General features: G+C 38.5%; 10 protein-coding genes across 14 annotated transcripts; 5 read left to right on the top strand and 5 right to left on the bottom strand.

Moving 5' to 3' along the window:
• Positions 1-28: 28 nt before the first annotated feature.
• Positions 29-3312, bottom strand: LOC104736069 (26S proteasome regulatory subunit 8 homolog A). 2 transcript variants are annotated; one of them, XM_010455989.3, is made up of 9 exons: positions 2879-3312; positions 2380-2477; positions 2056-2280; positions 1894-1956; positions 1644-1807; positions 1128-1284; positions 923-1021; positions 415-525; positions 29-348 (listed from the first exon to the last, which is right to left on the bottom strand). In XM_010455989.3, exons 1-9 carry the CDS (start codon positions 3078-3080, stop codon positions 208-210), a joined length of 1260 nt encoding a protein of 419 aa, XP_010454291.1. In that variant the 5' UTR covers positions 3081-3312; the 3' UTR covers positions 29-207. The 2 variants fall into 2 exon arrangements, with proteins under 2 accessions (XP_010454291.1, XP_087338377.1); XM_087482251.1 differs by having other exon boundaries at positions 429-525; positions 2879-3282.
• A 1635-nt stretch (positions 3313-4947) lies between these two features.
• Positions 4948-6415, top strand: LOC104736068 (GDP-fucose transporter 1). Its single transcript, XM_010455987.3, has one exon. It carries the CDS (start codon positions 5159-5161, stop codon positions 6188-6190), a length of 1032 nt encoding a protein of 343 aa, XP_010454289.1. The 5' UTR covers positions 4948-5158; the 3' UTR covers positions 6191-6415.
• Positions 6416-7734: 1319 nt separating this feature from the next.
• On the bottom strand, positions 7735-9121 carry LOC104736067 (uncharacterized). The gene has a single exon (XM_010455986.3). The coding sequence runs from the start codon at positions 8977-8979 to the stop codon at positions 7771-7773; it is 1209 nt and encodes a 402-aa protein (XP_010454288.2). The 5' UTR covers positions 8980-9121; the 3' UTR covers positions 7735-7770.
• Positions 9122-10079: 958 nt separating this feature from the next.
• LOC104736066 (uncharacterized) lies at positions 10080-12508 on the bottom strand. Of its 2 annotated transcripts, none has more exons than XM_010455985.3 (9): positions 12363-12508; positions 12037-12135; positions 11496-11914; positions 11093-11159; positions 10971-11024; positions 10803-10871; positions 10662-10727; positions 10518-10586; positions 10080-10437 (listed from the first exon to the last, which is right to left on the bottom strand). In XM_010455985.3, the coding sequence occupies exons 1-9, from the start codon at positions 12471-12473 to the stop codon at positions 10366-10368; spliced, it is 1026 nt and encodes a 341-aa protein (XP_010454287.2). In that variant the 5' UTR covers positions 12474-12508; the 3' UTR covers positions 10080-10365. The 2 variants fall into 2 exon arrangements, with proteins under 2 accessions (XP_010454287.2, XP_019090564.2); XM_019235019.2 differs by having other exon boundaries at positions 11496-11895; positions 12363-12502.
• Positions 12509-12582: 74 nt separating this feature from the next.
• Positions 12583-15679, top strand: LOC104736064 (uncharacterized). Its single transcript, XM_010455982.3, has 7 exons — positions 12583-12971; positions 13201-13368; positions 13487-13715; positions 14229-14444; positions 14615-14907; positions 15102-15280; positions 15398-15679. Exons 1-6 carry the CDS (start codon positions 12690-12692, stop codon positions 15249-15251), a joined length of 1338 nt encoding a protein of 445 aa, XP_010454284.1. The 5' UTR covers positions 12583-12689; the 3' UTR covers positions 15252-15280; positions 15398-15679.
• On the bottom strand, positions 15465-16831 carry LOC104736065 (putative plastid-lipid-associated protein 8, chloroplastic). Its single transcript, XM_010455983.3, has 4 exons — positions 16443-16831; positions 16228-16351; positions 15967-16146; positions 15465-15859 (listed from the first exon to the last, which is right to left on the bottom strand). Exons 1-4 carry the CDS (start codon positions 16671-16673, stop codon positions 15669-15671), a joined length of 726 nt encoding a protein of 241 aa, XP_010454285.1. The 5' UTR covers positions 16674-16831; the 3' UTR covers positions 15465-15668.
• Positions 16832-16927: 96 nt separating this feature from the next.
• On the top strand, positions 16928-18878 carry LOC104736063 (protein PGR). The gene is made up of 5 exons (XM_010455981.2): positions 16928-17229; positions 17352-17465; positions 17881-18103; positions 18182-18430; positions 18510-18878. Exons 1-5 carry the CDS (start codon positions 17081-17083, stop codon positions 18639-18641), a joined length of 867 nt encoding a protein of 288 aa, XP_010454283.1. The 5' UTR covers positions 16928-17080; the 3' UTR covers positions 18642-18878.
• Positions 18879-18936: 58 nt separating this feature from the next.
• On the top strand, positions 18937-22898 carry LOC104736061 (uncharacterized). Its single transcript, XM_010455980.3, has 7 exons — positions 18937-19418; positions 19751-20516; positions 20600-20756; positions 20972-21016; positions 21413-21578; positions 21847-22217; positions 22302-22898. The coding sequence occupies exons 1-7, from the start codon at positions 19242-19244 to the stop codon at positions 22618-22620; spliced, it is 2001 nt and encodes a 666-aa protein (XP_010454282.1). The 5' UTR covers positions 18937-19241; the 3' UTR covers positions 22621-22898.
• A 385-nt stretch (positions 22899-23283) lies between these two features.
• LOC104736060 (mediator of RNA polymerase II transcription subunit 31) lies at positions 23284-25124 on the top strand. Of its 3 annotated transcripts, XM_010455979.3 has the most exons (7): positions 23285-23373; positions 23475-23531; positions 23616-23713; positions 23828-23924; positions 24042-24120; positions 24439-24692; positions 24809-25124. In XM_010455979.3, exons 2-7 carry the CDS (start codon positions 23482-23484, stop codon positions 24819-24821), a joined length of 591 nt encoding a protein of 196 aa, XP_010454281.2. In that variant the 5' UTR covers positions 23285-23373; positions 23475-23481; the 3' UTR covers positions 24822-25124. The 3 variants fall into 3 exon arrangements, with proteins under 3 accessions (XP_087338374.1, XP_010454281.2, XP_087338375.1); XM_087482248.1 differs by lacking the exon at positions 24809-25124 and having other exon boundaries at positions 23284-23373; positions 24439-24717; XM_087482249.1 differs by lacking the exon at positions 23285-23373 and having other exon boundaries at positions 23380-23531.
• A 743-nt stretch (positions 25125-25867) lies between these two features.
• On the bottom strand, positions 25868-26594 carry LOC109128458 (eukaryotic translation initiation factor 3 subunit A-like). The gene is made up of 2 exons (XM_087482246.1): positions 26486-26594; positions 25868-26379 (listed from the first exon to the last, which is right to left on the bottom strand). Exons 1-2 carry the CDS (start codon positions 26529-26531, stop codon positions 25883-25885), a joined length of 543 nt encoding a protein of 180 aa, XP_087338372.1. The 5' UTR covers positions 26532-26594; the 3' UTR covers positions 25868-25882.
• Between the last annotated feature and the right edge of the window lie 1349 nt (positions 26595-27943).

Here is a 27943-nt window from a genome sequence, read left to right as displayed (position 1 = left end):
AAATGTGAATGTTTGTGCTTAAAGACCATTGAGATATAAACTAGTGTTTAGATAGAAGAAACTTTGTTTTCAAACGTTTAGCGAGTTATCGAAAAAAAGTTACAGAACCAACAACAGACTGTAAAGTAAAAGAAACCCTAATTTCACTTGTCAGAAATGAAACTGTGGCTTTCCCTTGACTGTTGAGTACACACAACAAAGAGATTCCTACTTCCAGAGCTTACGCAGAGACATGTTCTTCTCTGTGTCTTTCTTCATCACCTTCGCTACAGCCATCTCAAAGTCTTCCTGTGTCACATGGACTCTCCTCTCCCGCAGTGCAAACATGCCCGCCTCTGTGCACACAGCCTGATCATAATAACCAAAAACATAAGAGAGATGCAAGAGAGAAGCAGAGGAGTAGAAACACTTTACCTTCAGCTCAGCACCTGAAGCTCCATTCATCTTCTCTGCAATCTTTTTCAGATCGATTCCACGCATCAAATTCATTTTCCTCGAGTGGATCTTCAAGATATCAAAACGTGACTGCAACACATTTTACAAACATACATTAGCCAAACATGTTCGTCAAGCATACTATCCCAGAATATGTAAAACCTATATCGGTAGTAGAACTACCACCAAGAGCCTTTCAGATTACATCATTCCCAAACATGAGTTCTGTAGGCAGCAAATGATAAAAAGTCTATCATCTTTCAAACTATTATGCCTCAATTCGGGTAAATGAACATGAGGATGAATAGAAGTATTGTATGCCGTAAATGATAGTTTCTCTACATCTTCATCATCTTTAGGAAATATCTTTCAGGTAACTTAGTCTAAAATCTAAATAAGGTGCCTATGCAGGCTTCTGCATTCTTTTCATCAAAACAACAGAGCAAAGTTACTTCTAATATCATTTTCTATGAAGCACATGCATTACCTCTCCATTAGGATTAGGGAATTCAATTTTCCTATCAATCCTTCCAGGCCTGAGAAGAGCTTGGTCCAGAATATCAATACGATTTGTCGCCATCAAAACCTGCAACAGTTAGATAATCAACACGTTTGTCTGCAAAATTCAGACTACTATAAGACAGACCCATCCTTCAGATTCATGTTTTTCCCCTTTAAAACTTAACACGTACCTTGATTTTGTTTGACGCTTCGAATCCGTCAAGTTGATTGAGAAGCTCAAGCATAGTTCTTTGCACTTCACTGTCACCATTTCCACTTCCAGATTCCATACGAGCAGACCCAATACTATCAATTTCATCCATGAAGATGATTGATGGTGCATGCTCCCTGAAAACCATAAACCAGCGGAAGTAGGAAGGTAAGCCAACTGGAACAAGTATTTTCAACACAATAATCTCATCTATCTGTAGTTTGCTCCTCACAGGAGATTACTGTAGCCTAAATGCTGGGCAATATGACAAAGAACACTTTATATGAAGATATTCATCACTGAGATCGTCTACACGAAAGAACCATATTAATAGTAGCAACAAAGAACACTTTCCTTATAATATTTAACATCACATGTCCAATTCAGCTACAATTGTGGACATGTTAGAAGATGTATCTAATAAACAGTTCAATTATTTCCTACCAACCACTATTGCCATGCTTGAAATCTTAAATAGGGACTAGCATATACAAACCTTGCCATCACAAAAAGTTCTCTGACCATTCTAGAACCTTCTCCAATGTATTTCTGGACCAGCTCGGAACCAGAAACTCTGATGAATGTACAGTCGGTGTGATGTGCAACAGCCCGAGCCAAAAGTGTCTTTCCAGTTCCAGGTGGACCATATAACAACACACCCTAGATATGGAGGTATGCAATCATATTCCTAATCCACTTAAAACATCGTCACAATAAAGAGAAGAAGCTTTGAAATTTATGTGTACCTTTGGCTGCGCAATTCCAAGAGACTCAAACAATTCAGGATGCTTGATTGGCAGCTCAATGACCTGATAAAACAATATAGATATTATATAAAAACTTAAAAGCATGAAGCAACAGGCACGCTTATAAATACTATTAGATTCGTTTTTTTTTCTTTCAGTTACCTCCTTAATTTCCTTAATTTGCTGGTCAAGACCACCAATCATGTCATAAGTGGAGTCTGGAACCTTCTCAACTTTCATAAGGTTAACCAGAGGATCTACTTTACTTGGCAGGACTAGGTGGAGAACATAGCTATCATTACGGAGAGCAACTCTGGTTGATGGGGTGATTTTCGTTATGTCTATACTTTTGTCAATATCAACAACATACTTCCCCTCTGGATGAACCTGGAAAATGGGAGTTCACGAATTACTGTTCATAAGAATAGATCACAGCAAAAAGCTAATTTAGTCATAGAGACAATACTATATAACAAAAGTTTATACCTTAACCAAGACCTTGTTTTTTCCCATCACTTTAACTACTTCGCCCACATAGGACCCAGGTTCTTGAAGCAGCTGCAACTCTTCTCTGAGCATTCGTACTGTTCAGTTTAGAAAGAATAATAGTGTTAAAAGAAATTTGAGATTTAGAACTAAACTACAATCTATAAAGACTAGTACGAAACCAACGAGTCCATGCTCAGTTAAGAGAGTGAAGAAAGAACTAAGATTTCCGGGGAAGAAAAAAAGCCAATGCTCCACAGAAACATTCGAATGAAACAACTCTTTTGGCAGTTGATAGCCACATACAACTTTGCTAAAGGATCAAACAGATTTAAGAATTCTGAATTAGGGTATATCTATGTGCTACTAAAAATCAAGGCTTTATCAATACCCAACAACTTCCAGATCGGAAACCCCTCAACAATTTAGAAATTTGAAAGCACCCGAAATCTCAGGGGAATTAGGGTTAACGAAGGAAGGAAGGAAGAAAGAAGTAAACCTCGAGAATTAAGCTCATTCCTCTGAGCTTCAAGGCGATTGAGATTGTTAGTCTTCTGACGGAGCTGACGTTGGAGCTCATGGATGTGCTGAAGATAGTACTGCTTAAGTCCTTCACCTTGTTTTGCGGCGGCTCCCTTGGCGTTGCAGGTCTCTTCCATCGCTAACTCAGGACGCCTCGTATCCACTCCTACGGCAGCCATTTTCCTTACGTGATTGCAGTAAATTATCGAAAGAGAGATCGAAGGAGAAAGAAAGAAGAGACTAGAGAAAGATTGATTTCTTCGATCAGATTCTGAAACCCTCCTCAAGTAAGCTTATTATTATTTCACCTAAATAAAAAATACACACGATTTATCGTCTAAAAAAAAAAAATACACACGATTTATAAAAAAAAGGGAAATTAATCGACAATAGAAATTATTCTTTTTATTTATTTATTTAGATGATGTAGGGGTGTATTTATTTAGATGATTTGTGTGAAATTTACAAATCTTATGTTATTTAATCATGTATTTTAAAAAGTCTATTAAAATCTATTGTTATTGTTATTGAACTGATGATTTAAAAATATATTTTAAAATCTACTGTTATTCAAAACAGTTTTGTAGATTTGGATTTTAATAATTTTTAGGATTCAGGAAAATTTGTTTAGTTAAAAATACAGAAATCCAAATCTCATGGTTTTAGGTGAGATTTGAAAGAATTTTACAGAAAATCATATGAACTTTCCTAAAATCTATCAAAATTCTAAATTTCCTAAATCCCATCAAATTCTCTAAAATCATGGTTTCAATATACCCCTACAAGTCTTTGGTAGATGAATTTTCATATCGGCGGCTAGTTGGAAGACTTGGAACCATCTTATCAATGATGGAATCTCCTATTTTTTTTTTTTTAATTCATTTATAATTTTGAGAATTGAGATTTTATACTTTAATTGAACACATTATATTATTTGGTCTGTTTAGATTCATTAAACCAAAATTAACATGTAGCATAAACATTTATAAATATGACCCCTTTTATTACTAGATCAAAGATCGGAAAAGTAACTCTTTTAATTTTAATCAATGGTTGATGTCCAAATCAGGTCACAATTAAAGAGTTGTTTTCGAGAGAAAAGAATCGAAAATCTCTTTATTAATATAAGTCTAGGTTTGTCAAAGACGAAAAATGAACTCGACGAGCTAAAGTGACGAGAGCCGAGCTCTACAAGGTTAGACGACCTCAAGTGGTTCGTACAATTTACCGAATCAACGAGTCAGCCGCTAATTTCTGTTGTTTCTCTAACGGTTTATTGATTCTCTCGCTTTTCGATCCTTTTTTTCTAATATCGTATGTTCGTATTTATAGAATATTGTGTCTGGTTCGTCTACAAAAATGACCAAAATATCCTTACCCACATTCTGAAACCCAATCCTCTTATTTGGGTTTTGTAGATATTCATTGACAGGACTTCATTGACCGGACTTCGTTTCGAGGATAAAAACCAAACCCCAACATTAATAGTTTTCCTACTTACAAAAATAACAACAAAATTTTGTCATGAATATTATGTTTATTTTCTTAGGTAATGGTTCGAGTAAATGTTTAAACACATACCATTAATCAAAACTAGAAAAACGTAGAAAAATATACGTTTAAAATTTTGGCCAGTAATTATTAAAACTTGTAGCATAAAGTTTTAGCAAAATGTAACTCCTTACTTAAACAACTAAATTATGTTAGAGGGTTCCTATAGCTCCTTGTAATCAGAGTCATATAACATTTACATATTCGATAAAAACCAACAATTTTCCTATAGAAATATCGTATATTTTTCAAAGTTTAACATACACATATATATATATATATATATCATATAGTATAAAGAAAGAAATATAATCAAACAAAAGATTAAGAGTTGGAAGAAAGAAAGAGAATCTCAATTATTTGCCTAATAAGTGCATTGACTGGTTTATGTCTAAAAAAAACTCCAATTTCTCTCTTACACAATTAACAAAAATCCAAAATCAATTAGTAATTTAATTTCCTTCCATTAATGGTCATTTGACCAAAATTAACACCACAATTTAACTCAAAGAGACTCTAAACAAAAAGATTACAGCCAAATTTCTTTTTGCCATTCCCGTACGACACTGAGTGAATTATGAATATTATGAAGTCTTCGCCTTCCTCTTCCTCCTCCAATTAGTCTCTCAATACTCCGATCCAGATCCCAAATCCTCTCTTCTTCATCTTCTTCTCCGATCTGGATCCCTAAAAAAAAACAACAGCAATGTCTTCCTCTCGATTCGATTCAAGCAAACAATACACAACCACCAGCCTCGTCATCGGCTACGCACTCTGCTCCAGCCTCCTCGCCGTCATCAACAAATTCGCAATCACCTACTTCAACTACCCTGGTCTTCTCACCGCACTCCAGTACTTAACCTGCACCTTCGCCGTCTGGCTTCTCGGCAAATTAGGGTTTCTCCATCACGATCCTTTCACCTGGGAGACTGCTAAGAAGTTTCTCCCCGCAGCTATCGTCTTCTACCTCGCCATCTTCACCAACACCAACCTCCTCCGTCACGCTAATGTCGATACCTTCATCGTCTTCCGATCTCTCACCCCTCTCTTGGTCGCGATCGCTGATACTATCTTTCGTAGCCAGCCTTTGCCTTCCAGGCTTACGTTCTTGTCTCTCATCGTCATCCTCGCTGGTGCTGTTGGGTATGTTGCAACTGACTCGGCTTTTACTCTTACGGCTTATTCTTGGGCTTTGGCTTATCTCGTTACCATCACTACTGAGATGGTTTACATTAAGCATATGGTGTCGCATCTAGGATTGAACATTTGGGGATACGTTCTGTATAATAATCTCTTGTCGTTGATGATAGCTCCGATCTTTTGGTTTCTCACTGGAGAATACACCGAGGTTTTCGCCGCCGTGAATGAGAACCGGGGGAATTTGTTTGAGCCTGTTGCGTTTTCAGCTGTGGCGCTGTCTTGCGTGTTTGGTTTCCTTATCAGCTACTTTGGATTTGCTGCTAGGAATGCTATCTCTGCTACTGCTTTTACAGTCACTGGTGTTGTTAACAAGTTCTTGACTGTTGTGATCAATGTTCTGATTTGGGATAAGCACGCAACTCCTGTTGGCTTGGTTTGTCTTCTTTTTACTATCTGTGGAGGTGTTGGTTATCAGCAGTCTGTGGCTTTGGATAAACCGGTGGACACCGAGAAGGATAACAAGAAGGATAGTGAGAAAGGCGAGGAAGATGAAGAGTTGACGCCGTTGAATCAGGGGAAGATAGCTTCTGTTGTATGAAGAGAGGTTTCCATTTGTTTTGCACCCATTTCAGGTGTGTAGCAATTGATTTCGGAATCTGATTATCTTAGCATTTTTTTTTTTTACATTTACAGAGGTTGCTAGTGAAAGTGTGAACGCTTTTCCTGGTTTCTGACCTCTATATAGTATTACATTTTGTAAACCCTGTCTCCCCTCATCTTCTTTATCCATCAATACAAAATCAGTTTCTGTTCTGTGTCTCAATGTTTTTAGTGATGCGCAAAAGATGGTGTTGTGTTGTTATTTTGTTTTGATGCTGATGTGAAAGAACAGTAAGAGATCCATCTCCTATACGAGTCTGCAGGCTAAGGAATGGATAATGTTTGTCTGCAGATTAGTAGTTGGATAGTCTCATGCGTTCAACTGTTTTACATTTTTGTCAGTTTACTAAATCCGTTCGGTTGAAACATTACTGTCGGGACAGGTGAGCCAGGTATGTATTGGAACATTTTTTATTGATATAGATCATTTGAATGTGTCAGAGCATTATATAAACAAAGCCGGCCTTGAGGTCATGCAAGGCAAGCCTTGGCTTGTGGCCAAAATGATTATATACATTTAACCGGCCGTTAAGACATCTAAAGTTGCTAGTAGTCTAGCTGTAGAAGCATGTATTATATTGGTATGTGACCATCCTCTCCTAACAAGCTAGCTTTTCAAGATGAGTACTTCTTTCTACCTATTAAATTTGCTTGTGTCGAGAACGAGCACACATACCAAACTCAGAACTGATACGAAAAATGAGATTTAAAGCCTATTTGGTATGTTTATACGAGATTTTTTCAATTGTTAATTATATCATATCAACACTTTGACATATAGACTGATTTTGCAAACGTTTGTGCATTACTTATTAGTGCAAACTTATCTTTAGTGTCGAACACGAAAAGAGCAATGTGCTTCAGATCCACGTAGCCAGCTTAAAGTATCTTTTTACTACAGAAACTAAAAAGGTTGAGGTCGTGACGTCGTGGGTTGGACGCAATCTGACTGGATCTCCACCTTTGTGCTAATTCACAGATTTTGTTTGTTTCTTTTGGCATTTTAGTATCTATTACATTTATAGAATGACATAGGTACAAACTACAAACATGAGAACGTATTTTTTTAGAAACGCAACGTCTTTACGTCTTTATAATTTCTATAGAGTATTCTAAAAGTTAGCGAATTCTAGTTTTGTTTTCAATACTACTTTTTAGAAGTTGGCTTCAAAAGCTTTTCTAAACTTTAACCTTTCTAAAAGTTTAATTTCAAAAGTAGAAGTGTGATGAAAAGATTTAGACAAACCCTTCATTACTAAAGTTGTGGTAATTTTTAAGATAACAAAATGTCTAAAGGAAGGCTTATTTTTCTAAAATAACAAACCATCTTCTTCTAAGCCCGTGATTCAATTATTTTTCTAGAGTATTGCATCCGTGGTTGACTTAAATCCTCAACCATGAGTCATGACATTGTCCCTCGTGAATCGTTTATTAATCCCTCTACAATGATATAGCCCAAATAAAAAACGTATGGTCGTATGATTGATACCGACATTAAATTTTTATATAAAAAAAACTTTACAAAGAGAAGGTGAGGCCAGAGGAGAAACTAATCCCGGCCATATTTGAGCCTTGCAAGAATCTACAATCAGGTAGTGGGACCAACTCCCACTTATCCTTATTCTTGTCATAATCCAACCAAATTATATTCCATAAACCGTCATGATTCGTCATTAGAGCCATTCTAATCACCCCTAATCTCCTCTCTAAGCAACCCATCATCACACCACAAGGCTTGTTGCTGATCACTTCACTCGGTGCTCTTGACACTAACTCCCACTTCTCACCGTTTGAGCTTATTTCCCAAACCTCTAAACTCTTCATCGTTTTATTCATCTTCGAATTATCTACTCTGTCTAATCTAATCACCACTTTGTATTCATCTCCATGTATATGCAACAGTTGACTCTCTAGATCATTTCTGCTGAACCCAACACTCGACGGGCATTGTCCGATCGCGCTTTGGTTTAAACTTGGCCGCAAAACCCTCGGAAAGCGGTTTATCATCGAACCGTCGTCAACGCTCATCACCGTACTCTCGTGTGGTCGATTCGATAAGCTTAAGAATAACACATTACTGTTTTTCTCAAAAGCCAAATTATTTGTAACCTCTACTTCTATAGTATGCCACGTGGCCGTGTAAGAATGATAAGTAAACAGAACCGGTCGGTTATTCACCATCTCAGAGAACATAAACCGGAAATGACTTGGACTTGATGGGTCAGGCACAAGCTTCATACCGGATCGTCTCCAAGACGATGTTCCACGTGGACCTAACGGACATGAGCTGATTCTCGTAACGATCTTACCAACGAAATCAACGGCTATGATTCCACTATGAGTATTGGAGGCAAATAGAAGGAAGTTACCGCTGGCCGTTAGTAAATATAAATCTTCGCCCGGGTGGATCTCCCCGGCGAGTATTTCAGCCACGGGAATCTTGAACCACCGTACGGATCGGTCAGAGAACCCGTGAAGCACACCGTTGTCGCGGCGCCAACGCCTCGTGTAGACGAAGATCCACGTGTCTCTCTGTGATCCGTCGTTGAGCTGTCGAATGAAACTACGGTCAGAGATTGTTGTCAAAACATACTTGTTGAGTAGTTTCATTCGGATGATCTCGGGTATACAAAGATGATATAAAATGTTTTGTATGAGTTCAGAGGGAAGAAGGCAAAAGCCTATGTTGGTGTTTGTGTCTTTGTTACATCTTTGGCTTTTCTCCATTTCTTATTATATTTTTTTGAGGGGTGGTGTTTTGAGTTGATAGGATCAACTTCAATGTTGTTGGTTATATATAGAGAAGAGTGATCTAACTAGGCATAAACTTTGTGGTGGGAATATAAAATATTTTAAGTTCACTTGTTAGGTCAAAGCCAAATTCACTACGAATTGATGAAATTGTATATACCATTTTTAACTTTTTTTTTGTTTTACTTGAGCTTAAAGGAACCATCGAAACCACATACATTAAAGTTGCTAGGGGCATGAGTCATGACATACTAAAATCATCTCCATCCAAACTAAAACAAAAAAAAAACAGCATTAGATTATATGACTGACCCAAACCAAATATTTTTTTGTCCTTCTTTATAATAAGTGTCACGCTTATATTATTTACTTTTGAGTACTTATACACAAGACTGAAATTTACACTTTCCATGAATAAAGTGACCTAATTACACTCTTTCAATAATCATAATTGTCAAACCACTGAAAGAAAAATATTCTTATCCACGTCGAATTGACAATACGGCTCACTAAGAAAACAAGGAGAAACGTGGAATTCCACTAGAGCATCACCACAGGAAGAACGTTTTTGCTTATGCTGTTTAGTGTTTACAGTTACTGGTTTGCTATAAGCTGGACGAATCATGCATTAAAATGATATAATCAATAATGAATTTTGAATATTACTATAGTGAAGTTTATATGAGAAGACAAACATATAGAGTATCTTAAATGGGGTTGTTTTAAGATCGTCATGTATAATGATGATTTGAGTGTTGGTTGGCTAAACTTGGCTTTACAAGCAAACGATAGGTCAATGGATGTTCACATCTTTATCAAAATTAAAGCTTTCGGCTTACGAGTAATGGACGGTGGAGATGATGGTGGTCGCGTCAACCTTAATAGTTTAACTGTTTTATTTTCTTCTCATTTTTAAAACATTTTAACTATGTAGCCAAGTATATTTATTTTACTAAAGAATAAAAGCAAACATTAAAAAATGAAATGTCATTTTCGAACAACTTAATAATATTTTGCTTGTGTTGGCAAACTTTATAATATTTTTGTATTAAAAGGAAAACTGTTAAAAAATAGTATTTACAGAAAAGCCAGTGTATAAGTATAGTGTGATTGTTTTGCTGAACTATCCAGTGAACTTGGTGACTGGTTAGTTTAAGTAGGACGTGAAAACATAATTATTTTGTCGATGTTCGTATGATAATGATACAATCTGAATGAAATGCATACATATTTGCTAAAACAAATGCAAAAATGTACCAAATCAGGGTAGCTCGGCTCGGGGGAAAAAAACTTGGAAAGTCACACAGAGATAAGACAAAACTACACTTCAGACAGAGCAGATCATACATGCGGGTGACCGTGTTACGCATACACGTTTCCCAGTCCTTCATCAGCACCTGCCACGCCATCTCTAGCTGCTGCATTAACAAGCGACTGCGGAAAAAAAATAGAGACTTGTTTCAATTAGGCCTAATCCTTATGCAATGACGACAATCACGAGTTTAGAAAGTAACCTGGAGTTCCTGTTCACAGTCTTTAAGGTTATCTGTGCACTCTCTAACCCTTGAAAATGACTTATGTAGCTACCACAAATAAAGACCATATGTCAACAAAAATTCCGTAACACAACTAGCTTCGAAGACAAGACCTATGCTTACCTTTGCCAATTCTTTTCGGCGTTGTGAAACCAGTTTCTTTTCATTGATCAACAAATCTTCTAACCTCTGTCTTAACCATTTCAAATGAGAACAAATCGATAGTCAAAAAGTTCGGGTTTGTAAGATATAGAAGAAACATACCTTAGAATTTTTTTGTAACTCTGAGATCACTATCTCTTTTTCTTCCAATCTCTCCTCCACCACCAGCACCTTATAATTGAAACTAGCCCATTAATTCTTCCGATCGCTTAATAATTATGTAAAATTGGTTCACCAACAGCCTGTAAGGGCAGATATACGACCTCATACCTCATCTTGAAGTGCCTCACGCATCTTAATCAGCGAATCCAGTTCTCCTTTCACCTGTATAAAAGATGCAAGTTGTCACATGAACTATGCAACAATACATGGCTGACAAATATGATTTTTACCTGAAAACTTTGATCTCCACTTGAATTAGAGAACTGATCTCTTCCACACCCACCATCAAGCATGGTACTGGTAATTGAATAAAAACAAAAAAATGATTAAGAAATCTAAACAAAACCAAAGCAAGCCAAAACATTTGTCAAACGGTAACATGTACAAAGCCAACAAGAGTTAGTGATTTCTTCAAACCTTCTGCATTTGTGTTTATCAAAGACAATTTATCATACTTAACCACAACAGCATCCCAGTAGCATCCCAGTATTGACTCATTCAAACCAGCAGACCAATTTTACAGGAAAAAGAATCTCATAGTACAAATAAACAGGTGGAGTACTCCTATATCTATCTAAAAGCTAACGGCCAATGTGAAGTCTACAACTACACGAACTTTAACAAAAAGTTTACCTATCATCTCTCTTTGTTTCTTGGCTCCTACCTTCATGAGTACTTGTCCCATTGATTTTGATTCCCCTACCATTATCCCCAAAAGAGCGATCCCCACGCCAATCTCCTCCATCACCTTCAAAAACTCTTTCCTTGTAACCATTTCTATCAAGCACATCATGATCATTTCTCCTCTCAAAATCAAGTGAACGCTCGTAAGCTCTTTCCTTCTCTATGTAGTGTTGATCTTTCCTTCTGTCCTGAGACCTATCCCGTTCTCGGGACCTATCACTATACCGATCCCTGTCATAATTTCCATCACTTCTCCTATCAGGGCTTCTATCCCATCCACCGTGTGGTCGTACCCGCGCTGGACCTGGATTCATTCTTCCACCTCTTGTCGTCACCTCATTCACACGCACTGCACGCCCACCAATATTCTGATTACGAGCTCAGTACCGTCAACAATATAAAATACTCCCAAAACATCATTATAGAAAGGGAAAAAACAAAACTAGTTTTGTTTCTTTTTTGGTTTTACAACAAAGAACAAGAACCATACTTTTCCATCCATGTCGTCGATAGCATCATGAACCGATCGACGATTTGAAAATGTAACAAAGCCATAGCATTTCCCTCTTACACTCCGGTCATTCACAATCTGAATTCCCAAAACAGTACATATATGTCAAAAGTACACTCTGACCAGCTCACATGTACATATCAATTCATATCTACTATCTCTTAACACCATCACAATAACATTGAAATCTCAAATACGAGAACCAATTGTTTATCGTGTAAAGTAATGAATCATCCTAATTAAGAAACCTAAATTTAGTTAGGATATTGGAGGCAACAACAGAAAGAGAAGTTTTTTTTTTTTACCTTAACGGTGAGCACAGAGCCGTAAATGGAGAAGACACGGCGGACAGCTTCCTCGGTGATGTCGTAAGGGAGGCCGCCGACGTAGACGGAGTTACCATCGTCCATCGTCATAGCTTCTTTATCGACTTTGGTCGGATTCCACACGGAAGCATAGAAGTCAAACTGTCCTTTTCGGAGTTACATATGGGCCTGCCATTAGGCCCACTAACCAAACCCGGAGGAAAAAAAACAATTTTTTTCGTAATTAAAGTTTCCTTTTTCGTAATTCCCATTTCAATTTAACACTTTCCCCCAAATTAGAATCTCAAACTTCTCCGGTGCGACGCAATGGAGGCAGCATCCACCTCCTCCGCCGGCGGCAACACCCACGCCGTCGTGATAAATGCTCTAAATAACCGGGGCTGGTGCTTCAGAGACGTAAATTACCTGAAATATCTGGTCACTGATATCTACTCTTTGATTGGCGGCGGTAATCAAACAGGCGCGGTGGTGGACTCAGTGGAGGCGGAGCTGCTTAATATGGATATTAGATTAATCGGAGGCAAGTCCCTCCCTGATCCAACCGAGTTACGTAGGTGTTCTCATATCCAAGGCCCCAAAGTTCTACAGGTACATCTCATTCATTGCAAAACAAACAGCTAAAAGACGACAGTAACAAGAATTAGAAGCGTAAAATTTATATCAACGTTGTTGGTTTTGGCTGATACATTGAGATTTCAAGTGGTTCTCAGGCTTTGTTTGTATGTAAAACGTTTGAGTATTCCTAGTTTTTACTTTGGTACTTCCTAGTTTCTCTGTATTGTGTTAATTTGGTTTTATTTGCTTTGTGAGCATATAGATAAGTTCTGTTCGGGATGTTACAAAAAGTAGCGCTGAGGAATTCCTGGGAAGTTCAACTGGTAAACGGGTTCTCAAATTCTCTCTGACTGATGGGAAGACTGAGATATCCGCACTTGAGTACTCTCATATACCATCGATTAACTATGATGTGACTCCTGGTACTAAGGTATTACATCTCAATCTAATTAATTGACTGATTCATGTTGTGTCGTCCGTGCATTATGATCGAATATGCATCAGGAGGGTGTCTTATAGAAACATAATACCTTTTGCATTGTTGGCAGGTCCGTTTAGACAATAAGGCTGTGGTACGTGACGGTCTAGTATGTTTGACTCCAAAAGAGGTGACTTTATTGGGCGGTAATGTGCCATCACTCACTGAAGAATGGCAGATGAATAAAAAATATGCTAGTTTGGCTCATTCATCTGGAAGGAAATCTCAGGAAAGCAAAGCTGGTGATGGTCCTCCTCCATTTGAGGAGTTGAAGATTCAAAAAGGTTCCCATCACCGTGGTAAGTAGGGTCGTCTTATTTTGCTCATTTTCATTCAATTTTCTTCCCGTAGTTTATTGCGTGTTTCTTTTATTTTAAAATGGTTGGCCAATCTTTCTTAACAAATAGAATATCTACCAATTTTAGAATTGTTAGTGTGCATAAAATTGTAAAAGATGTCTTGTCTATGCATTGACCGCTGCAAGGATATTCTACCCAAATGCACTTTAGCATAGACATATTAGTATTTTGACCGGAGCTTCAGAATCCCAACGTATCCGTTTATATAACCTATGAGGATTCATGTAGATGTCTGATCTATGTTTTTTTCTCGGCTTGGTATCCAATTTTGGCCCTGTTGGGTCTCCATTGTTTAAATACTTGAACTTGAGTGACTGCATTTTTATTGTGTGGTAAATTGGTGGTCTCTTGAATTACTCTTCGTTTGTGTTGGCTTACACCAAGTATCGTGATGGAAGTTTGAACAATGCATCAGAAAAAATAATTTGTCAGCATATGTCTGATGATTGACAGATTACAACAAGACGACATCAAGGAACATCGTACCTACTGCTACGGAAAGCAACGTAAAACACGCCGGTGGAGAAAAAGGTGAAAGTAGTGAAGTTGGTGGGAACAAAAAAGGTACAGATACGAATTTACAAAGAAATCCTGCAGATTCTGATCCAAAATCTGTCAAAGTTGAAAATCAGGAAAAGCCAAGCAGTTCAGATACAAGACCTAAACAAGGTGTGCCATCTAATTTTTCTCATAGCATATCAGAATTTGATGCGATAATTATTTTGGCATTTTTATTGGGCAATTGCATTGAAACTTTAGATGAGATAACTATCATTCGTCCCAAATAAGGCCAAGTAAATATCTTGCTCGTTAGTGCCATAACATCTCCGTTGTTGCAGTGGTGGAAGCTATTCCTTTACAGAACCAAGCGGCTGCGCAGATACTTCGTGAGAAAATGAAAAATTCTAGTTCAAATGGACGGCAATACGAAGGAAGAAGAGGTAGAGGTAGAGGTAGAGGTAGAGGGAGGGGGAGAGAAGAAGAAGACTCTGCAGTGCTTACACTGGATGAGTGGGAAAAGAAGAATACTGGCAGGGGAGTTCTTGCAACAGCTGACCATCCTAGCAATACTACAAGCGATGAAGATCTTGCATGGCAGCTTCAGAATCAGTTTGATCTAGAAGACTCTTATGTGAGTCACAACAATCTCGATTATCCCTATGATTCATCATCTATGTGCTTAATTGGCTATTTGATTTATTATCCAGACCATTATTTCGATTAGTACTTCATTTTTGTCTTTCAATGACTTAGTACATACCTGTTGGGACCATACAAACAGAAATTGTTACGATGAGAGAACTGTGATTGTAATTTGCTGTGCAGGGACAGGAGATGCATGGAACTGGGGCAGCGGATATCAGAATGAATATGTTTGATTACGGAAGACCAGACGATAACTTTGGCCATGGAAGGGGAAGAGGAAGAGGAAGAGGAAGAGGGCGAGGACATAGGCGGGGAAGAGGACGTGTGTAGATTGTATAATGACATCATCCAGGCTTGTGGTAATTAAACCAAACTTCTTCAACTACATCTGTATTTTTTATGTATAAGTTAGAGTAAACATGTATTGAGAGCATTTATAGATTCTTCGGCACTTATGTATGCTTTGGTCCTCACAGGTATTGCAGCTCTGAATCTGTCTGTAGATGGTGATTTTGAGTGTTTCAGATATCCGTGAGAAGTACTAATTCACCATAGCTTCATCAGCAACTCATTGGGAGTGAGACACTCTTTGAATGAAGTTTACATTACAACAAAGTTCCTACTGAAACACCCTTTGTGTACACAGGTTTGTGGTTTTCGACCGTTACACACTCGCAAGTGCTAATATGTTGTTTCTTCATTTCTATAGTGAATTGCATTGACTGATGCTCGAGGGAAATACAAATATTATTCTCGCCTCCGGAAGACGAACAATGATCCTCTAGAGCCTAATCCCAACCTAAGTTTCTCATCGACGTATGTGATCCGGAGCTTCACTTCGCTTTCAAACCCGTACTTAAATTCCAGAGACCCTACCTTGATTTCGGGAGGCTCAAATATCACCTGAACCCACTCACTGTCCAACGCTGTCAGCTTCCCTATGAATAAGATCAGACAAAAGGTTGAAAGATTAAACACGGTAAAAGATAAAAACTGGGTTTGAGCAAATGCGTATATGGGTTTTTTTTTTCTCTTCAATTGTTACCTGTCAAGGAGACATCTCCGTCAAGAAAACCAAAAGCAGTGATGGAAACTTTATTCCTGACGATATCAGGAGAATCAATGCCTTGTATCATCTCTTTCGTTTTGAAGAAGAGGCGGCCTATCACACTTCTGTAGCCTCCACCGGGAGAGGTTGGTCTAGAACAGTACACCACGTCCCAATCTGCACCACAATTCGAGAATTCACATTTATGAATCATCAAGGAAGAAGAAGCAAATCGCAGCTATGTTGTTAATAATTTACCTCCGAAAATGAGAGGGTTTTTAACAGGCTCCTTGACACAGTACTTTTGAAGCTCTCCTGCCACTTGTGCAACCTCCTTGTGTTGTTCAGGGCTCAGTGTCACACCTCCATCGCTATTCGCAACCTGTTCACCACTCCCCATAATTATCAAAATCTCTTCTGTATATCGTTCTCAAATCAAATAAAGATACGCGTATATTTTCGGGAATACAGACCTTAGAGAGGAGTGTAGAAATGAGATCATCGGGTCCAGTACGAAGCTCAACGTTGGGAGCTGAAACGGAACTAACGACGAGTCCCAATCTTTTGCTCCTGCTCCGTGAATCGGCCTTGTAAGGGATAGAATATTGGAGAGGGAGGTTCGAACGCTTCGAGGAATTGAGGATCTGAGCCCGTGGTTCGGAGAAAGAAGACGCGATTGTAAGGGAAGAAGCAGCCGCAGCCATTATTGCTCTACAGAGTACAGAGAAAGAGAGAGAGACGCTCAGATAGAAAGAAAGGTGAGAGAGAGGGAATACGGATATTGTGATTTAAGTGGTGCCACGTCATAATAGAAATCGATACTGGTCCCAATCTCTCATCGCCGATTGGATTCTCCGCGTCCACGTAGGAAAAATATGTTCTCCCGCGTTATCTCGTCTGTTACAAAATCTATATCGGGTCAGCCCATTTAAGGCCCATTATAAAATATCAGGTCCAAGCCTGCGTAAACATCTTACCAACAACACTTAAAATACATGAATCAGATCAGTGATGACGTTGTTTGGGTCAAACTGCTCTGTACTCTCTCTCTCTCTCTCTCTCGACGCTCAACAACTGAAATCTTCAAGCTTCTCCGATAGTACTTGTAAAAATGGAAACGTCGCCGCAGCTCAGGCTTATAATCGCCGTATTCATTTCTTCACTCATCGCTTTCCGATCGTACAAACGGAAGTCGCTCGATCTCTCCGGTGGAATTGCTGGATTCCTTGTTATGACCATCCATTTCACCGCCGGTTACAGGTTTCTTTCGACTCCCGATTTTGATTTATTCGGTTATTGACATTCGATTGTTTCGTTATTGAGAAAGTGTTTTCTATTGGTTCTGATCGGATGAATCTGTTGAATCTATATATATAAAAAAGGTACGGAGCTCTGCTGCTTGTATTCTTTCTTACTTCCTCGAAGCTTACCAAGGTTGGCGAAGATAAAAAACGACGCGTTGATATTGAGTTTAAGGAAGGTGGACAAAGGAACTGGTACTTTTTTTGTTCGCTCTGCAAATCTACTATATCCACTGGAGTGTTTATACGATGATCTGTTTTCTAATAAAATTTCCTGATAGAGTTTGGTGTATTGACTTATGTGAGATTGAGCTCTTTGGATTTCTATGTGTATGAGGTTAGGGATTAAAATAAATTATTTAGATGTGGGATTAGATTAGCATACCATTGAGAACCACATGCACTGGACTGTTTCTAAACAAAGATATTTCCTCTTCCTTGGTTGATGTTGATATTTAGAACTTCACTGGAGAGAATGTTTCTTTATGGTTAGCCTCTTATATATATTTTCCATTGACATATTAGCAAATGATTTCACTTGTAGAAGTTGTTATTTATTTGACCAATAAAAGTTGCTTTGACAGGGGATTACTCAAATATCTTGTTTCAGGTTACAAGTGTTATGCAATAGTGGGATTGCATCAGTTCTAGTTGTAATTGCATGTACTTTAACGGGTTGGCAGGACAAGTGTTTGGACTCCAAGCAGTCGATAACTGTAACAGCTCTTATTGGTGGGATCATTGGTCATTACGCTTGCTGTAGTGGAGACACTTGGTCCTCGGAGCTTGGGGTTCTAAGTGATGCCCAGCCTCGACTAATCACAACGTTTAAGGTTTTTCTTGTTCCTTTTTTCTTGCCAGTCGGTAATTAATTTTCCATGTTTAGCTAAAACGTTTGGTCTCATTCTCAGCCGGTAAAGAAGGGCACAAATGGTGGAGTTACAAAGACAGGACTCTTAGCTGCCTTGGCAGCCGGCACCACTGTTGGATTAACATTCATTATCTTCGGATTCTTTACCGCAAAATGCACAAGCGATGTGGCTCTAAAGCAACTCTTAGTCGTTCCACTCGCTGCATTAGCTGGATTATGTGGGAGTCTTATTGATTCTGTACTAGGAGCAACCATCCAATTCAGTGGCTTCTGCTCTGTTCGGAACAAGGTACATTTCAAAAAAAGAACATGTAAAATATGTGGGATCGAGGGAGAAAGAGTAGTTGACTGAATTGTGTGTCGTGCAGATTGTAGGGAAACCGGGGCCGACCGTAAAGAAGATATCAGGAGTGGACATTCTTGACAACAATGGTGTGAACTTTGTCTCCATACTCTTGACATCCTTTCTGACTTCCATTGCTTCTATGTACATTTTCTGAATGCTAAAGTGACCAACCTTGTTTTCTGGACCAGACTGTTTTCACTTTTCCACAATTTACAAGCCAAAACTTAATATACACTTTTATATTATATCTTAAATGCTAAATTTGTTGTATGCTGGGTGAGTTCTGTTAGTTTCTTAGAACAGTCTTCTTTCAGTATGTATGCATTAATCACAGCTACAATTGTAATTTAACTTTAATTTAATTTCTTAGAACAGAGTCTTTTAAATTAAATTTCATATTTTTTTCTCTTTTTATATGGGTTTGTCTTTTTGTGTGTGTGTGTGTTTGTGGTTGGGGCCCTGTGGGGGCTTATGGCAAAATGATGTTTTATGGGATGTTTTAGTGTTTGACGGTTTTAATTCCAAATAAAGGAATCGCGTATATCCGTATAACAACTGTTCCGTTTAGCTGCACACGACTACATACATTTAGCCCTAGTAAGTGAAGCGGCAAATTCAGAAAAGTGAAAAAAAAAAAATGTGGTTGCGAAATTGAAACGACGAGAGGGAAAATAAGCCCCCGCTACACTTAGCACGCATCGGGCGGGGTGATAAAAAAAGGTTTTGATTTGGAGGAAGACGAACGGAGACTGCAATGGCGACGACGGCGATGAAAAAACCTAAAATTGAGCAAGGGGAAGAAGTTGAAGTAGTAGCAAAGTCGTTCTCAACTCAAATCCCAGATGATAGAGAAGCTCTATTAGAGTTCATGGACCAGCGTGCCAAGTCAATCCAAAGCCTTAAAGACCAGATTTCAATCCTCGACAGAAAGGTCTCTTCTTTCTTCTGCTTTATGTGGTCCAATTCGGCTTATTGTAGAGTGTGCATCAGTTTTAATGATTTGGGTTTTTTTTTTGCATCTGTTTTAGGGATTTTGATTGGTTTATAGCTCCTAGTATCTTCCCTTTTTGATTTCCTGTTATTGTTTCAATTGGAGCTCAGTTTTCAACATAATTATTGAGCTATTCCTCATTTGCGTCCTGGTACATAATATGCAAATGTCATTTCTTGCTCAAAACTTTGAAGGGGCAATGGTAGGATCAATTTACAAGCGAGAGTCCCTACTGTTTGGTTTTGTTCTTATGATTTCTGATGTATCTGCAGCTTGCTGAAGAGAGAAAACTGATGGCGGATGCCGAGGCAAAATTTCTACAAATTGATCGTGTTGAAGATGGTACTTTATCTAAGTCAAAATCAAAAGGGCCTGGTAAAAATGGAAGTTTACTTGGTATAGCAGAGTTCTGGACCGAGGGAAATAAGGCCAAGACTGCCAATGAAACCTCCTCTACTCCACATTCACGTAGTGAGATGGAATCTTTGAAAGTGCCAGCCATTATCTTACCGCCTTCTTTTAAACGAAGAGCTTCTGCACCCGTTAGAGCAGAAGTAAATGAGACCACCCAAGCTCAACCCATGGCTACAAGGGATCCTAACATTCTAATGGAAGACACAAGTTGCCCTGAGGCCAGGAGACCTCGTAGTATTCCTGATGAAGTAGTAAGGGATACCCAAGTTCGAGATAATGGAGCTCAACCCATGGCTACAAGGGATTATGATGTCCCCAAAGAAGATAAAAGTGCGCCTGAGGCCAAGAGATCTCGTAGTATTTCTAATGAAGTGGTAAGGGAATCCGAAGGTCGAGATAACTTAGCTCAACCCATGGCTTCAAGGGATGTCCCAAAGGAAGCCAAAAGTGGTCTTGAGGCCAAGAAATCTCCTAGTATTCCTAATGAAGTGGTATGTGAAACTCAAGATCGAGAGAACCAAACTCGAGCTCAAGCTCGAGATAACCAGACTAATAAGGACTTTGCAAAGCCAAGGATCAGAGTTTCTTCTAACATTTCTCCACAAGGACAGCAGGAAAAATCTGGTAAAAGCCATTCTTTTGATTGATTTGCCACATCTTACCTTCTCATTGCGTCTGAATCTATTACTACTTTTTGTGTGTTTTAGAGTTTCGAGGACATGATGAGTTGATAGCGCTTATAAGTAGGAGCTCTTTGCGTCCCACAATTGAAGGTCGCACTGTAGGAATGCTACCAAGTTGCCACACGAAAAGAATGAGAAGTCTTGCTCTTTCTCCTTCAAGCCGTGAGCTATTTGCTACAAGGTGCTTTTTACATTATTTTTTTTTGGTTCTTTTCCAAAAGTGAATAAAAGACGCTACCTAATTTATTCTTTACTAAGGAAATGATATAATATACATAAGAGGGAACCAAGACACTAGACAAAGTTAGCTAATCTAATATACTCTTGAGTCTTGACTCCTGTGCTTAATCTTTTTTCTTTCCCCCCTCTTGCTTTTGGTTTTTGGTTATTCTTCAGTGCATTGGATGGGGCGGTTCATTTCTGGAAGCTTCAGTCTGATAGGTAAACTCTGCCGTAAATATGCCTGATTAGCTTATGATATTTCTCGCTGATTTCTTAGGGGTAGTCAATTAATTGATATCTATGTCGACTGATTTTAGTAGGCGGGTTATCGGATTGTAACTTCAAATCCGTACAGATTTCCTTGATTTTCAAATGTGTTAAGTTTATCTATATTCAATTCCAACTGATATCATCTTCATCCATCCATAAAGTCGGCGAATTTACTTTCGCTTATATTTGCCAACAAACCGCAACATGTTGTTGTACAAGATCTTAAGAGAATAGAGTTTGTACAATGTTCTCTTTACTGGGAAGTTTTGTTTCTCAGAAACCCCCAATCTTTTTAGCTCTTATTCTAATCTATACTAATCCATTAATGGTTTCACAATTGAGCAGGTCCACAGCTACTTTGTTTAAGACGGTTAATCGGGTTGCAGTAGATCAAAAGAAATGGGCAGAAGATATAGCTTGGCATCCACACAAGAGTGCACTTTTCTCCGTGTATACTGCAGATGACGGTCACCCTCAGATATCAGCCATATATCTGAATGAAGCTAGAGGGGTAAAAAATCTATGAAAGCTGTTATAGAAACCCCCAATCTTTGAAAGCTGTTATACACTAGCGTTGTACCATAAAATTTGTCATTGCACACTCATGAGTGGAATGTGTGACTTGTAGAAAGTTAACTAGGTCTTCTTAACCTATTAGATAAAAGAAATCAATTTAGCTGGAATAATTGGGTATTTGGTTCAACCGTGGATTTATCTATTTATTTTAAGATATAATTTGATGGTCATACTATTTTTTTTGTATATCTGTTCATCTGCAGAGTTGTGAGTCAAAATTTCTGGAGGACAGGCCTCATAGCAAAGGTCTTCTCAACAGAATCATGTTTACGCCTTGGGATGATCCTTGTTTCATAACAGGTGGGAGTGACCATGCAGTAGTGTTATGGCGGGATCGATGCGAAAATAATGCGTGGAAGCCGACGCTTCTGCATAGGGACTTGCACTCGTCGGCTGTGATGGGAGTTGCTGGAATGAGCCATAACAATCTCGTCTTGTCGTGTGGAGATGATAGGAGATTTGTTGGGTTTGATGCCCGAGAAGAAAAAGTCACATTTAAACATAGACTAGACAACAGATGCACAAATATACTGCCAAACCCGAGAGATGTTAACCTTGTCATGGTTCACACAAGGTAGAACAGACTCTTGATTTTATATATACCCCAAGAAAGCAACGGCCTCATAATTTGTTCCTTTGCTTGTGTCGTTGTTTGCAGGCAGCTAGACCGGCAACTGCGGTTGTATGATGTAAGATTGCCTCAGACAGAACTATTTTCTTTTGGGTGGAAGCAAGAAAGCAGTGAATTGCAGTCGGCTCTAATTAACCAGTCTTGGTCTCCGGATGGTTTACACATCTCATCTGGTTCCGCAGATCCTGTGATCCACATCTTTGATATCCGCTACAATGCACCAAGCCCGTCTCTCTCGATGAAAGCTCATAAGAAAAGAGTGTTCAAAGCCGAGTGGCACTCTTCTCATCCGCTGCTTGTCTCCATCTCATCAGATTTATCAATTGGGATTCACAAGCTATGGTGAAAACTGTTAGAGCCATCACCTGAATATTTGAAGGCCAGTCACTTATGAATGACAGATTTTGTCTTGCAAGTTGTCGAGTGGCAAGTAAGACTCGAGCACAGCACGCACACTGGATACAAAACCTGTCTCGGGACTTGCATAGGTCAGTCCAGGGTCTGAAGGCTCTACTGCTTAATTTTTTTTGGTTTACTGTGGGGAAACTAGCAGAAAATGTAGCTTTTAACACCAGCACTCTTGTCGCATTTTTAATGGGATTACACAGCATTACATTAGGCAAACTCGTTGGAGCCAAACATTATACCCTTCAGATTTCTGACAGATTGACTGTATAATCTAAAACCTGAAGAGATTCCTCGTTTCCCTAATCCTCAACCATAATTAGCATGACACAGGGTACACAATAACACAACATCCTTTATCGATTGTAGTCCCAAAATTGTATTTCACTGATCGATAAACTTGATTTCAAACCACTTTTGTAACAAAGATTAGCGATTGCATATAGATTCCACATCTTATTCTTGGTGTTGGGGATAAAGGATGAATAAAAATGTTCTCCATCTGCTGAGCTGAGACAACTTTTTAAACCGTGATTTTGTATTTCAATTAATCAATTTTATTCAGAACCGGTTTAGGACATTGGTTTATATAAACCAAACTTGAATTGAGAAATCAGAAGTCAGAACCATCATAGTCCTCCTCCGTCCCCGTCCCCGTCCCCGTCCGTCTGCTTTTTCTCAATCGATCTAAGGTGTGGGTGTGCGAAGCTTTTTCTGATTCCGCTTGAGAAATCCAAAATTCGATTCTCCGTTTTTGGTATTTGCATCATTGAACTCGTCAATTGGTTGATTCAGGTTCATCATGGGTTCGCCAGAGGAGATTGATGATGATACATCAGAGATTCCATCCCCGTGGGTGCATCTTCTTCCTCTTCTGTACACTTACTTTCATATGTTTCAATCTGCTCTTTAGTTGTTTAATTCGCATCTCTACAGGCCAAAGAACGTTTACAAGGATCCCGACGGTGGAAGACAACGATTCTTACTGGAACTTGAATTCATTCAATGTCTCGCCAATCCTACTTACATCCACTGTTAGTTTCTCTTCTTCTTTCCCCTTCTATAGATTAGGAGGAATCGTTCTAGGGCTTAGTCTTTGTGTTTTTTAAGTGTTTGCCATTATTCTTTTGGGTTCTGCTGTTTTGTAGACCTGGCACAGAATCGGTATTTTGAAGATGAAGCATTTATTGAATACTTGAACTATCTTCAATATTGGCAGCGACCAGAGTACATCAAGTTCATAATGTGAGTTGGAATATCTTATTGGAATTTCTGGTAGTCTTATGAAGGTTTGGAATATATCGTATTGCTCTGCTTGTTTTATCCCTTTCTTTATGTTCTTGTGTTTATGTCCTGGTACAGGTACCCACATTGCCTATATTTCCTCGAACTTCTTCAAAACCCCAACTTCAGGACTGCTATGGCCCATCCTGCAAACAAGGTAACCGAAATATGATAAGAAATCAGCCAAACTTTCCACACCTGCATGTTAGTAATAGTGAGCAGTGTAAATAGGGAGTGCTTCAAATGTGTAGGGTACTGGTAGGTTTTGGGGAGTTAATTAAGGGTCTTTAATACTAACCATACTTGCGTTCTGCTAGTTTGGTTCTGTGATTCGGTGTTATTTCCATTGATTCATGAGATATATTAAAGTATTTTCATACTCTATGTCCTTGTCAGAATTTTTGGTAGGTATTATATTGTTTAAGAATTCTTCTAAAGTTTTGAACCCTGTCTTCTTTTTAAATCCGGCTTCCAGGAATTGGCACATAGGCAACAGTTTTACTATTGGAAGAACTACAGAAACAACAGGCTGAAGCACATTCTACCTCGGCCTCTTCCAGAGCCTACAGCTCCACCACCACCACCTGCACCTTCAACTTCTTTGCCACCTGCACCATCAGCAACTGCTGCTCTCTCTCCAGCCCTTTCTCCCATGCAGTACAATAATATGCTTTCTAAGAATGACACCAGGAATATGGGTGCTGCTGGTATTGATCGTAGGAAGAGAAAGTATGTGCTCCTTTCTTCTTCCTGATTATTGTTATTATTATGTGCTTGCTAGATGTCTGCAACATTTCATGGAAAGAAGTAACATTCTGATATGTGAGTCATGTATATAATTTCAGGAAGGGTACATAAGCATTTCTTGCCCTGAAGCACACACCATGGTGCCGGATATGCTTTCCTGCGTTTCCTAGAGGGAAGCCTACTTGACTCAGGTTACAAACATGTTGGAAACTCGGAATACTCATTCCGTGTTATAGGCCGTAGCTGAAAGTTGTCATACATGGTGTTCAGTATTTGTTTATGATACACAACCCCCAATCACTATCAGTCTTTGTCTTTGTTTCTCTAGGATAGTTGGATATATTATTGAGCGTGTCGGCTTTTAAGTACATGGTAGTTTTGAGGCTAGAGCCAACAGAAAACTTATTACTCTCACGGTTTAACTTCTGCTGACGTGTATTCTCATAGATCACCACCACATTCATTCGTTAGGGCATCATTAATGGGAAAACTTTTTTTTGTGTTCTTAGATTAAATATATAGTGAAAATAATGTTAGATCAGTTGTTAAGATCATAGGTAAAAAAAATGGGAGAACTAATTATGGTGTTCTTAGAATAAAGATATAGTGAAATAATGTAAGATCAGTAGTTAACATCTTTTGCTAAAAAGCTAGTTATTGGGAGAACATATTTAAGATCTTAAAATTTAATAATATAATATTTTTAAACATATTACATTTATAAAATCTAATAAATTTGGTATATAATATTACAATTAAACTTATTACAATTATATAATATTCTTAAACATATTCCTAAACTTATAAATTATAAAAATTATTTTGTTGGAATTCTTGTTCGTCATCCGTCAGATAGTAAGTCAAATTATGGTTGTTAATTTATCTTAAAACTATTTTAAAACTCAATCCACTAAAGATAACTTGTTAGAAGAAGAAGAAGAATACGTTGTTGCATTGTTGCGAAGTGGAAACAATAATTCACAAGAAAAATAGTCAATTCTAATTACACAATAGGGAGCCGAGCCACAAAGATTTTTTCGTCTAGGCAGGGAAAATTACAGAGAGTGGTGAATACTACTAGAATGACAGATAAATTGAAAGGGAAGGAGAGGGGTCATCAGCTTTTGTCTCATTTTTGATCGGGTTGACTCGGTTCTGCAATAAGCTTAACCTCAACAAAAACTAACCGCATAAAGAGCTTCCAACTTTGAGTTGTTTCGCAATATCTCGAGGACTGTCCTGTATGTCTCCCACAAGAACTTGAACCATGGGGTGACCAACTCACGGTCAGATCTATCTTTCCCCTTCTCCCCACTGACAATACTCAGCTGCAAATCCTCAGGCTTTCTATCAGCTTCAAGGTCATCGACATCAAGGGCCTCCTCAAGAGCATCGGCCTGAGAACGAGCTTGCTTAGCTTTCTCGGTAGCAAGATGAAGGAAGTGCTTGATAACTTCCTCCAAGGAACTGACATTCACTTGCTGGCAAACAATACGATACTGGATCAATCCATCCTTGGCGAATCGACCTCTCTTCAAGTCAACACAAAGATCAAGATACTTAAACATGATCTTTTCAAGAGGTTTCTGCCAAGCTTTGTATCTCTTGGAAGTAATGAGATCATGAAGCGCCTGAAGGGCACCTTGTTTCTGTCCAACATTGATCAATTCTAAAACAAAAAACATGTAACACAAAGTCAATTCATACACACACCACTAAACCAAATCCATAGGGACCAAAACGAACACTAAAACTAAAACATTTCGTAAACTTACCATCAGCACGCTTCAATGCATTCTCCGGTTTGGCAAAATTCGCCATTTTTCAGACGTACAAAGGCTAAAAGACAAGCTCTCTCACGAAAGGTAAACTCTCAATTCGCCTGACAAATCAAAAACACAAAGATTCGATTTTGTTACAGAGATCACACGAACCCGAAAAAAACCCATCACAAAACAAACGAAGCTTTCTGCTTAATCTAACTACAGAGACCAGACTAAACTCGCCCAAACCCTAAATTCATTTTATAGAATCAAGATAACGCAAACGAGGCACAGAAGATTCGATAACCTTATGAAAATCCTAACCCAGATCAATTCGATGAGATTCGATTAAAGAAACAGCAGAGATCTAATCACGGGGACAAGTTGATAGAACACAGATCAGGGACAAAATCAAACCTTCGACGATTGGAAGAAGATAATTCCATGAACTTCATCTCCGGTTAGCCGGAGAATTTGGGAGAGATCGCCGTTTCACCGTTTGGGAGAAAACAAGAAAAACCTAGCAGCCACAATATCGAAGAAATGAAAAACGAAACGATCTCTCAGTTGCAAAAAAAATTGTTTCCAGTGAGACAATGCCACGTCACGTAAGAACAAGCCCAAAAACTGATCTAAATTAAGATCCAAAATCCAGTTCTAAGTCCACTATTACAATATTTTCTTTTAAAAAAAGCCTTAGAACACACTCATAGTTGTGCCGTTAATGATGGCCTTAATACAATGAATGTTCCAACACATGCATAATAGAATTTGAGAGGATGGACAATTTAAGTTGGAAACGATGAGTTGATGGATTTATGTTGCGGACGATCTACTCATTCTTGCTAAAGGAACAGTTAAGATGAATCACATATTAGAAGAATTTTGCCACTCTTGTATCCAACGCTGACGTGAACAGTAATCTCGAGGAGATTGAGTTTCTAAATTGAAACTTTCATAGGATTATTGCAACATTTTTGAGAAGCTTAGAAGCCATTTAAAAATTATTGGACTGTCAGACATTTGTCCGTGGCAGATATTGCTTTTGTCTGTAAACATCAGGAGTGGGGTTTCCCTAATTCCATGTTGCTCTTGTTGCCTTCTTGGTCGAAGTTGTATACAATAACTCTTTAATGCAAATTTTGAACAACAAATTACAAAGCCTAAACATGAAAGTAACCTCAAAGCTAGTATATGAAACATGATATGTGATGTAACTCGTTTAACGTATCTCAAGGTATAAAAATAGAAGAAAAAAACAGACCATCTCCCTCCTCGATCGTCAAGGCAGCCAAATACCAAGTCAAGTTAACCGTATTTTACTAGACTGGTTTCTAGGTCAAGTATTTTTTTATTTTTCACATCTCAAGTCAATTATGTTTTAAATATTTGACTAGCTAGGTTCATTGCACTCGTTAAGTCTCCGGACAAGGATACGTAGCCCGTAACGTAGCAGGCTAGCAGCATACG

This window comes from Camelina sativa, chromosome 13 (genome assembly GCF_030686135.1).
Source record: "Camelina sativa cultivar CO46 ecotype springtype chromosome 13, ASM3068613v1".
In the NCBI taxonomy this organism is placed as follows: domain Eukaryota; kingdom Viridiplantae; phylum Streptophyta; class Magnoliopsida; order Brassicales; family Brassicaceae; genus Camelina; species Camelina sativa.
The sequence above is the reverse complement of the archived record's forward strand: the minus strand, read 5'-3'. Positions and strand labels throughout refer to the sequence as shown.

Coding starts and splice junctions, on each gene's coding strand:
- LOC104736068 (XM_010455987.3), top strand. CDS start 5,159: ATGTCTTCCTCTCGATTCGATTCAAGCAAACAATACACAACCACCAGC.
- LOC104736067 (XM_010455986.3), bottom strand. CDS start 8,979: ATGGAGAAAAGCCAAAGATGTAACAAAGACACAAACACCAACATAGGC.
- LOC104736060 (XM_087482248.1), top strand. CDS start 23,482: ATGGGTTCGCCAGAGGAGATTGATGATGATACATCAGAGATTCCATCC. Junction 23,925..24,041: donor GAGTACATCAAGTTCATAAT/GTGAGTTGGAAT, acceptor GTCCTGGTACAG/GTACCCACATTGCCTATATT. Junction 24,121..24,438: donor TGGCCCATCCTGCAAACAAG/GTAACCGAAATA, acceptor TCCGGCTTCCAG/GAATTGGCACATAGGCAACA.
- LOC104736063 (XM_010455981.2), top strand. CDS start 17,081: ATGGAAACGTCGCCGCAGCTCAGGCTTATAATCGCCGTATTCATTTCT. Junction 17,466..17,880: donor GAAGGTGGACAAAGGAACTG/GTACTTTTTTTG, acceptor ATCTTGTTTCAG/GTTACAAGTGTTATGCAATA. Junction 18,431..18,509: donor TCTGCTCTGTTCGGAACAAG/GTACATTTCAAA, acceptor TGTGTCGTGCAG/ATTGTAGGGAAACCGGGGCC.
- LOC104736064 (XM_010455982.3), top strand. CDS start 12,690: ATGGAGGCAGCATCCACCTCCTCCGCCGGCGGCAACACCCACGCCGTC. Junction 12,972..13,200: donor AAGGCCCCAAAGTTCTACAG/GTACATCTCATT, acceptor GTGAGCATATAG/ATAAGTTCTGTTCGGGATGT. Junction 13,369..13,486: donor ATGTGACTCCTGGTACTAAG/GTATTACATCTC, acceptor CATTGTTGGCAG/GTCCGTTTAGACAATAAGGC.
- LOC104736069 (XM_010455989.3), bottom strand. CDS start 3,080: ATGGCTGCCGTAGGAGTGGATACGAGGCGTCCTGAGTTAGCGATGGAA. Junction 2,478..2,878: donor GAATGAGCTTAATTCTCGAG/GTTTACTTCTTT, acceptor TAAACTGAACAG/TACGAATGCTCAGAGAAGAG. Junction 526..922: donor TCCCTAATCCTAATGGAGAG/GTAATGCATGTG, acceptor AATGTGTTGCAG/TCACGTTTTGATATCTTGAA.
- LOC104736065 (XM_010455983.3), bottom strand. CDS start 16,673: ATGGCTGCGGCTGCTTCTTCCCTTACAATCGCGTCTTCTTTCTCCGAA. Junction 16,352..16,442: donor TTTCTACACTCCTCTCTAAG/GTCTGTATTCCC, acceptor AGTGGTGAACAG/GTTGCGAATAGCGATGGAGG. Junction 15,860..15,966: donor CGGAGATGTCTCCTTGACAG/GTAACAATTGAA, acceptor TCTTATTCATAG/GGAAGCTGACAGCGTTGGAC.
- LOC104736061 (XM_010455980.3), top strand. CDS start 19,242: ATGGCGACGACGGCGATGAAAAAACCTAAAATTGAGCAAGGGGAAGAA. Junction 20,517..20,599: donor AGGACAGCAGGAAAAATCTG/GTAAAAGCCATT, acceptor TGTGTGTTTTAG/AGTTTCGAGGACATGATGAG. Junction 21,017..21,412: donor TGGAAGCTTCAGTCTGATAG/GTAAACTCTGCC, acceptor ACAATTGAGCAG/GTCCACAGCTACTTTGTTTA.
- LOC104736066 (XM_010455985.3), bottom strand. CDS start 12,473: ATGACGATGGACGATGGTAACTCCGTCTACGTCGGCGGCCTCCCTTAC. Junction 11,025..11,092: donor GTGGAGATCAAAGTTTTCAG/GTAAAAATCATA, acceptor TCTTTTATACAG/GTGAAAGGAGAACTGGATTC. Junction 10,438..10,517: donor ACTGTGAACAGGAACTCCAG/GTTACTTTCTAA, acceptor TTTTTTCCGCAG/TCGCTTGTTAATGCAGCAGC.
- LOC109128458 (XM_087482246.1), bottom strand. CDS start 26,531: ATGGCGAATTTTGCCAAACCGGAGAATGCATTGAAGCGTGCTGATG. Junction 26,380..26,485: donor TGCATTGAAGCGTGCTGATG/GTAAGTTTACGA, acceptor TTTTTGTTTTAG/AATTGATCAATGTTGGACAG.